The 10,000-nt window shown below is 45.5% G+C and overlaps 1 protein-coding gene across 1 annotated transcript in view; it reads left to right on the top strand.

The window, feature by feature from the left end:
* The window catches only part of LOC130376949 (nebulette-like), a 45,480-nt gene that overhangs the window by 3,151 nt on the left and 32,329 nt on the right, over nt 1-10,000 (top strand). The window contains exons 6-13 of the mRNA XM_056583880.1: nt 242-355; nt 449-559; nt 770-880; nt 1,491-1,601; nt 2,030-2,140; nt 2,620-2,730; nt 3,231-3,341; nt 3,830-3,940. Of these exons, the coding sequence (XP_056439855.1) occupies nt 242-355; nt 449-559; nt 770-880; nt 1,491-1,601; nt 2,030-2,140; nt 2,620-2,730; nt 3,231-3,341; nt 3,830-3,940 (891 nt within the window). The remainder of the gene's footprint in view (nt 1-241; nt 356-448; nt 560-769; nt 881-1,490; nt 1,602-2,029; nt 2,141-2,619; nt 2,731-3,230; nt 3,342-3,829; nt 3,941-10,000) is intronic.

Genomic DNA, 10,000 nt, shown 5'->3' with positions numbered 1-10,000 from the left:
CTCACACGCAGATGAACACACACACATATACAGACACAGACACAAACCTGCACTGATTCATACATTTGTTCCTGCAATCATATCAACTTACTTACCGTTTCATTATTTAAAATTATTCAAAAACGCTGTCTCTTACTGTGTGTGTATGTGTGTGTCTCTCTCTCTCTCTCTCTCACTCCTCTTTCTTTCTCTGTGTCTCGCTCTCTCTCGCTCTCTCTCTCTCTCTCTCTCTCTCTCTCAGGTGAATTACCATGCTAAGGTGATGGTGAAGGGAGCTCCGTCCTCCCTCTACTCTACGCTCCCTGACACCGCAGAGACACAGTTTGCCAGGGAGATGACTGAGATGCTGAGTGAGGTAGTGCCTACAAACACACACACACACGCACACACACACACAAACACCCTAGCCACCCATTGCTAGCCTCTTGTGTCCTCCCCTCTCCTCCAGAACAAGTACAAGGAGGACGGTAAGAAGAGTCTCTCTCAGAGCATCTACTCTCAACTCCCAGAGACCTCAGCCACCCAGTTCGCCAAGACCGTCTCTGAGCTACAGAGCGAGGTGAGGCAGAACAGGACCAGACAGTTTCCCTCTGTCTGCATGTCTGCCTGAGAGATTTAATCGCATCTGAAAAGTTGTGTCTGACAATTTCCATGCCTCACAAAACTTCTCAACCTCGTCCACCAGCTTGAGTCTCCTTCAGTTCCTGTCCTGTTGTTGAGACGTTTCCCTGTTTGTTTCCCTGTTTGTTTGTGGCGTGCTGCTGTTCAGACCCGGTACAAGGAGCGTGGGAGGAAGGAGGGCTCCTCCTCACTGTATTCGCTGCTCCCTGAGACCCTGGACACGGCCCACGCCAAGGAGGTGACCCAGCTCCTCAGTGAGGTCAGAGGTCACCACAACTCCACAACTCATATATATTTTAATTCAAAGTCAAATGTATTTGTATAGCACAGTATCAGACACAGTGGTTATTCAAAGTGCTTTAAAATAAATACAAAAATAAAATAGAATGAAATTTATATATATAAATAATCAAATTAATTACGTAATTAAAAAAAGTAACTACAGAATGAAGCAAACCAAAAACAAAAATAATTGAAAGTAAATGGTTAAACAAGGCTACTTTACTTAATTATGAAGCAGACACTTTTATCCAAAACGACCCACAGTGAATTCTGCTCCAGGTCATTAGAGGCCATTCCCACCCTAGCCTCCATTCAGTCCTAGTTGTTTGACCACTAAATCCAATGGACTGTAGTCCATTGGATTTAGTGGTTAAACAACTTGTACTCCATGGCTTTTTTACCGTCGTCATTGCTCTCAATGGTTGGACATTATGAGCATCTACAGAATGAAACCAACCCAACCACAGCTCCTCTCTCAGCCATGGAAGCTGTGGAGAGCCAATGGCCAGAGATCTCTTGATGATTGTGTTATTCCGATGCACATTCAACATCATGTTTGACCCGCGCTGACCTCTCTGTTGGCCCAGGTCAAGTACAAAGAGGAGGGCAAGAAGGAGATGTGTGTGAACCTGTTCTCCCTGCTCCCGGAGACCAACGACACACTCCATGCCAAGCAGGCGTCCCAACTTCAGAGTGAGGTACGATACACTCACACACAAACACATGGATTCACACACATGGACAAACATAGGGAAACACTCTCACACACACACAAACACACATGGACACACACTGGGACACAAGATTTCTCTTCATACACACCCTTTGTGTGTGCATGATCACATCAAAGGTTATCACAGCAGATCATTTGGATTAAATAGATGATATAAGTAATGATGTCGTGATGCATTTGTTAACATCATCTTAAGTATGGTCAGAATGATCTTGGAATACATATAGAGATGTATAGAGATTTAGAATGCAAAATCACTCAATAATGAGTGACTCCAGCATTAGGATGTGATTATAGCAGCCGTTAGAGTAAGTAGCCCTTCTCTCCCCTCTAAGTGATTAATGAATGGTTGTCCGACCCCATCCTAGCACTCTGTCTCTCTCTCTCTGACAGGTGAAGTACAAGGAGGGCCTGAAGGAGAGGACTCAGACCAGCCTGTACCACCAGCTCCCTGAGACCACAGAGACCCAGCTAGCCAAGCAGCTCTCTGAGCTACAGAGCGAGGTAGAGTCATGTGGGATTTACTTTTGACAAAACACAGGGATGCTGAGTGCATGCCTACAGTACATTGGACTAACTGAAAGTAAGTCCTGGATGAGCACCTTTCTTGAAGAATAACTGGACAGTGTGTACAGTAGCTATCGGAATGAAAAAACATTATTAGAGGGGGTCAATTGCAAATGAGGGCCAAGTGAAAACTGTCATTAACTTTACTATGAAAACAATGAGCAAAAGTCTTGTGGTAAACTGGTGGTTACATTTTACGCCTTTGACATTTTTGAAACTCCTGTCTATTCTGAGTTTGCTTTGTATTTTATCCATTCAGATAGCAGCATTGATGCTATGGTTTCTGAACTGAATTTAACGGAATTGTCCGGTGATTTCTGGGGATGAGGTTAGAAGCCGTGGCTAACCTGTGTGTGCTTGTGCGTCCCTGTGTGTGTTGGTGTGTTCCTGCTTCCTGTGTTTGTGGGCCTTTCCAGGCCAAGTATAAAGAGCTGAGCAGGAAGGAGGTGGGCAGCAACCTGTACTCCCTGCTGCCCTCCACCATGGAGACGCAGCACGCCAGAGAGAGCTCAGAGCTCCTCAGTGAGGTGAGCTCCCCGCAACGACCCTCCCTCAGCCGCACGCACCAAGCTCACACCATGCTCAACATGGGCTAAAGTTAAGGATCACGTACTCTCCATTATTTTCTTGCTACAATAAGAACTTTATGTGTATGCATTTGTTTGTAAAGTTTTATTGATGTTCCTTATCTATACATTTTGGCAGATATTTCTAATAAACTAATTTAAATACAGTTCAATAATCATCATACATATCAAGCAACCATTCATATTTTGTCTTAAAGTTTACCATCACGATGCTTACATTCCATTCTGGGTGTAGTTTTCTTTTTTTTTTCCAAAACATCCACATTCTGCTTGAATTCCATTAAAACAATAGTAAATACAGTTCAATAATCCTCCTCCATAAGAGGCAACTGTTGATGCCCTGAGGTTGTGGTTCGTCCCAAAGCCTGAACGTTGGTTCATAGATATGACTCAATGGATAAACCAACAAGTGTGTAAACCAAGCCAGCATGTTCTCCCAGGGGAAGTACAAGGAGAGGGGTAAGAAGGAGAGGTCCTCCTCCCTCTACTCCACCATGGCCGACACGCTGGAGACCAGCTTCGCCAGGGAGGTCACTGACATGCAGAGTGAGGTGAGCTACGTTTAGAAACCATCGAGGTACTTTTAGGTACAGCATGAGGTACATCATGAGGTACACCGTGAGCTACACCATGAGGCACAGCATCAAGTTCACAGTTATGTACACCTTGAGGTACGCCATTATGTACACCGTTGAGGACACTGTAAGGTACACCTCTGAGATACAGCATTAGGTACACAGTGAGGTACACCATGAGGTACACCATTAGGTACACAGTGTGATACACCATGAGGTACACAGTGAGATAGACCATGAGGTACACCATCAGGTGTTTTTGAGTATAGTTAAAGATCAGATTACGTCCAAACCACAATCTATTGTTGATGCCTTTAGGATCTTACTGGATGGTTAATATAGTCAAACTAGCTTCCTTTTACCTTCCATCACACAGTAATATGTGGTCTAGCTTGCGGGATGAAATGCGTATACATGTCTTATACTGTGTGTGCATTGGGTTTTTGTTCCCGTTTCTGCTCCAGAACAAGTACAAGGAAGACGGGAAGAAGAGTCTCTCTCAAAGTATCTACTCTCAACTCCCAGAGACCTCAGACACCCAGTTCGCCAAGACCGTCTCTGAGACACAGAGCGAGGTGAGGCAGGATCGGGAGCGCTGCTATTTCTCTGACACTGGTGGATTCTTGGTGAGAATGAGATCATGCTGGGCTGTCACTGACTATTATGGGCTGTATGGTTCCAGATGAAGTACAGGGAGTCTGGGAAGAGAGGAGACGGTAGCTCTCTGTACTCTACTCTACCTGAGACACTGGAGACCCAGCACGCTAGAGAGGCCTCCCAGCTACAGAGCCAGGTACACACACACACACACACACACACACACACACACACACACACACACACACACACACACACACACACACACACACACACACACACACACACACACACACACACACACACACACACACACACACACACACACGCACATAAACATACACATACACATACACATACACATACATGTACATGCACACACATGTGCAAAACACCCTCACAAACAAACTCACCAATGGCCCTTACATCCATCCATTCTTCCATTCATCCATCCATCTATAAAACGGTCCTTCAATCCCTCATCCATCCCTCCATCCCTCCATCCCTCCACCCCTCCATCCCTCTTCTCTGTGTCCTGGTATCCATGGCGTCCATGTTGTGTCCTCCCGTGTAGCTGCAGTACCGGGATGCTAAGGGCGTCTCCTCCAGCCTGTACCACCTGCTGCCAGACACCTTAGAGACGGCCCACGCCCGGGAGGCCTCCCACATGCTCAGCCAGGTGACACACACACACACACACACACACACACACACACACACACACACACACACACACACACGCGCGCACGCACACACACACACACACACACACACACACACACACACACACACACACACACACACACACACACACACACACACACACACACACACACACACACACACACACACACACACACACACACACACACACACACACACAGCCTTACGGAGAGCTAGAAAGCCAAGTCTGTCTCCGCCCCTTATTCCGACCAAAACCTCATTATCTATTAGTATAGTCTTATTTTTTCACTGTATACCCACATTTTATCATGTTGTATTTTGGATAATTGTATTTTACGTTTTACCGTTTTTTTTTTACCGTTTTACCGTTATTATCTTGTACAATGTGTTTGTATCTTGTTTGACTTTTTGTACTTTTTGTGCAATGTGAATGCACGTTCACCGTTTCAATAAAGCCCTGGGAAGCTTGAATCTGCAGCTGGAATTCTGACAATCTGATAACCGTATGTCATTTTACACCGACCGATGTCAGACAGAGATGTGCGTATCGTCTATCCATCCTGCATGAATACTGTATGAAGCGTGCTTCAGTGCCTTTCACAGCAACACATTCAACATTCATGACTACGCAGTAAAAAAACAAAAAAACAAGAGTTTTAAAACAACAAACAAAGTGGAGGATTTATATTCAGGTCAAGCCGACGACATCGGCTTTATGAAGACCCTCGATTTAGTGTTGTCATCCAATGAAAAACCAATCCCGCCGTCGTGTCTCTAAAACGCTGCTGTCGCTCCAGATCAGGTACGAGGAGGAGGGCCGGCAGGAGATGAACCTCAGCCTGTTCTCGCTGCTCCCTGAGACCATGGAGACGCAGCACGCCAGAGAGGCGTCCCACCTGCAGAGCGAGGTGAGGGGCGAACACACTCACTGCTGTGGGTCAGCTGTCTCACTTGTTGTAATGATACTATTTTTTTTTTTGGAGGGGAAAAGAGCACCAATTTGATAATGACTAAAGAGAAACAGTTTGTTGGTCATTGGAAATGTGGTTACTACTTTAACTTCTTTAAAGGGTGATACAATGATGCCAGTTAGGGTTAGGTTAAGTAATGAGTCCTGTCTGATGTCTGCTTTAAAATAATTTATTAAGTTATAAATACAGATTATCATACCACACCATTAGATAAGTAACTCCCCCTCCCGCAGGTGATGGATCAGGGTGTGGCCGACCACGCCCTCACCCTCTGTCTCCTCCCTCAGACAGGTGATGGATCAGGGTGTGGCCGACCACGCCCTCACCCTCTGTCTCCTCCCTCAGACAGGTGATGGATCAGGGTGTGGCCGACCACGCCCTCACCCTCTGTCTCTCTCTCTCTGACAGGTTAACTTAACTTAACTTAACTCTGTCTCTCTCTCTCTCTGGCAGGTGAAGTACAAGGAGGGGCTGAAGGAGAGGACTCAGACCAGCCTGTACCACCAGCTCCCTGAGACCACCGAGACCCAGCTGGCCAAGCAGCTCTCTGAGCTACAGAGCGAGGTAGAGTGGATCCTCAACAGAGACACGCGGTCGCCTCCAACACTCGGCCAGTGGCTTTAGATGGCATCCGAACTGTGAATGGTCCTCTCAAGGTTCGGGGGGTTTCTGCGATGACTTATTGGGGAAGTCATTCCGCAGGAAAACCCTGCGAGTCACTTTAGTTGACTTGACTTGAAGACGCGGGAAATGGCCCTCAAAGTTGACCATATTTCCACAATAGGATATATTTGGAACAGGCAATTATAGCACAACCAAATGCAGGTAGGATTGGGTATGGTGTGCAGTGCACCCATCGAGGGCGTGCGAGGGCTTATAAGTGCCAGAGTGTGACTACCATGTGACTACCAGTCCTTCGTTGCTACACTCGACTGCTCCCCCTACTCCAGCATCGCACCATGAAAACGCATGGTGCGTGGTGTGCTTATATACTAATCTTGCTTTGTTTACTTTCTATTTTTCATCTAAGTGGTGTGCTGAAATGAATCTTGGATTGCTGGCAGATTTTTTTTACATTTTGAGAGCCCAAGGCTCATTTCGATATTAGACTTGCAATATCAATGAGGCCTATCAGTTGCTCACAGAACTATAAGTCAAGCGATGGAGCCTATTAGGTCTACCAAGGCAAAAAAGGCACAAACCGTTCAAATTACGCTATCTTATTATATTTCAAAGAACAACAGATGTTGAATCAGGCACTTGAAAAGTCCACTTTGTGCGAAAGATGATGTGTCCTACAAAACAACACACCCACTTATGTATGAAGTTTATATTACTGCCTATTGTTATATTGGATTAATTAGCTTAAGAGACATTTCATAGCTTTAGTTCGTATCAGACAGACGTAATATTTCATACTTAATATATTAGAGGCTTTATAATACATACAGACAGAACACACAGTTATATATTTAACATTGGTGCTTTGTGCTTTGATCTCCTGCTTCTACCTTAGGAAGCTGATTCATTTGTTCTGCTTTCTTTTTTCCTCTGTCCCGTTGCAGAACAAGTATAAGGAGGCGGGGAAGCGAGAGGCGAACAGCAGCCTCTACTCGCTCCTCCCGGTAACCATGGATACGGAGCACGCCAAAGAAGCCTCCGATCTGCTCAGCGAGGTACAACAACTGTGATGTCACTTCCTGTATTATAGTTCTGTTTGTACTTGATTATTTTCCCCAAAGGTCCAGCGGTACTAGCTGATTCTGCTATTGCGTCTACGTCGGCCAAACGACGTAGAGGAAAAAATACTCACTCAAGGCTATTAATTCCAAAATTCGCTGCAAGTCCACGGCACAACAGTGCAAAATGCATGGTCACATTTTTTATTGTACATAACAACCCCTAAAAAAATTCAGGTTATCTCTTGTAATATCAATGTCATGCTCTTTTAAACCAAATATCTCTCCCTCCCGCGACTATGAAGACCTTTCTGATGGTTATTTTTTATTATGCTCTGCTTCCAAACAAAACTTTACCCTAAAACACACCAAACCCTTACCCAAACTTTACAACCTAATGCCTGAACCTGTTTCGATACTTTCATTCTGAGACTTTATCGGCAAATAATGCCAACCTTGTGTTGATAGCTAAACCCTTTTGTTGTGTTATTATTCCGTGCTTCTTTCTAACTGTGTCTGATCAGAGAGTTGTTCGGCGTGTCTTTGTGACCCAGGGGAAGTACAAGGAGAGTGGTAAGAAGGAGAGGTCCTCCTCCCTCTACTCCACCATGGCCGACACGCTGGAGACCTGCTTCGCCAGGGAGGTCACTGGCATGCAGAGTGAGGTGAATGTCTCTTCCTATCACTTCAACTGTTCTGCACAAAATATGCCAGTGAAACAATAGACATAACAAACTCTACTTATTTTCATGACAAAGGAGATTGTACTAGTAGTCCTATTGTTTCAACACTAATCAAAGTCTCAGTCTCTCTTTCACCATCAATATTCAATGCCACTTTATTTTTTATTTTTTATTTTTCACGAATGTTTAATTTTCTGTGTTATTCCAGAACAAGTACAAGGAGGACGGTAAGAAGAGTCTCTCTCAGAGCATCTACTCTCAACTCCCAGAGACCTCAGACACCCAGTTCGCCAAGACCGTCTCTCAGACACAGAGCGAGGTAAAGCTAGGATCAATGTTTACTAAATCAATAATACAGTCATACTACACATTTGCCTTTGGTCATGTCTGGGTCACAACCAGGTCATTGTTCTGTTGTTGGTTGCTGACCCTTATGTTCCAGATGAAGTACAGGGAGTCCGGGAAGAGAGGAGACGGTAGCTCTCTGTACTCTACTCTACCTGAGACACTGGAGACCCAGCACGCTAGAGAGGCCACACAGCTACAGAGCCAGGTACACACACACACACACACACACACACACACACACACACACACACACACACACACACACACACACACACACACACACACACACACACACACATACACACTTGCACACATAAACGCACATGCGCGCACACACACACAGGAGTTCCCATGTTGTATCTATTGAGTGAACTAATTTACATTTTTATCAGAAAGGTGTATCCACCACTGACCCTCATAACAGCATCATCGTGTTATCTCTCCGTCTGTGATCTTTGTATGTGCTTTTGCACAAGGGATCTGCATGTGATATGTGTGTCACCTCCCCTTTCTGTATGTGATCCTTATGTGACCCAACGTGTGCTGCCTGTGTGCGGTCTGCCTGCAGCTCCAGTACAAGCAGGCCTCCCGGACGGACGGCTCCACCAGCCTGTACCACCTGATGCCCGAGACCAACGAGATGCACTATGCCAAGGAGCAGTCAGAGCAGCAGAGTGAGGTCAGTGGAGCCCAAGCAGACCAACACTCAATCCGCCCTCACGCCCTTCTAATAATAGGTATTGAAAATGCCTTTCTGATATATCCACTGCAAAGTTGACTTTTCACGCTGCATACGTCAGAACAACCTTTCTCAAAAATTATTATTGTCCCCAGACAACTTCTAGATCATCATGGAAGACTAACAACAAGATTAACAAGAGCACAAAAAGGCATTCTAGCGTTCCCTTTCTTCCCGGTGTGTTTGCTTTACTCTGCCTCTCCTCTGCCGCCAGGTGAAGTACAAGGAGGAAGGCAAGAGGGAGGCCAGCATCAGCCTGTACTCCCTGATGCCCCACACCCTGGAGACGCAGCGCGCCCGGGACCTGACGGACATGCTGAGTGAGGTGGGTGAACCGCCCCCCCCCCGGGACCAGGCCCTCGCCCTGGACCTGCCGCCAGGGACACACAATGGACCTTCTTCACCTAGGGCCATCTTGGTTCTAATCTAAACGCTCACAGGACGGTGGAACTGGATGCGATATGGCGTTCAGTTCACCTAGCAGACGGTTGCTAGGGGATCAAGGCCCATCTTTTGGGGGGGGGGGGACGACAATGAGTTATAGGGTGTGAATCCCCTTCACTATGGTCATGAATGGATTGGATGGACAGATGGATAGGAAGGTGGATGGGTGAATGATCGGTGATTAGGTAGGTAGAGTGGAGATAAAAGTGTACCATATCTGTAGGTCGACTTTGATTAACTACACCATGCAGATTATAAAGATGCTTCCAGCTAGTAACAGAAATATTGAAATGTGTCAGCTATAAACATTACTAAAAAACCCTTTCATAAATTGGTATGGGAATCTTCTTCACCGTATTTGAATGCTAAGGAGTAAGTCTGTATTGAAGGATTTTCAAATGTCATACTTTTGTAATTTCATGTAATAATATAATTGTCCTCAATTTCTTTCGTTAAACATCCTTGCCAAAATGTGTCAACAATGACACTA

Source organism: Gadus chalcogrammus, chromosome 23 (genome assembly GCF_026213295.1).
Source record: "Gadus chalcogrammus isolate NIFS_2021 chromosome 23, NIFS_Gcha_1.0, whole genome shotgun sequence".
NCBI lineage: Eukaryota > Metazoa > Chordata > Actinopteri > Gadiformes > Gadidae > Gadus > Gadus chalcogrammus.
The sequence above is the reverse complement of the archived record's forward strand: the minus strand, read 5'-3'. Positions and strand labels throughout refer to the sequence as shown.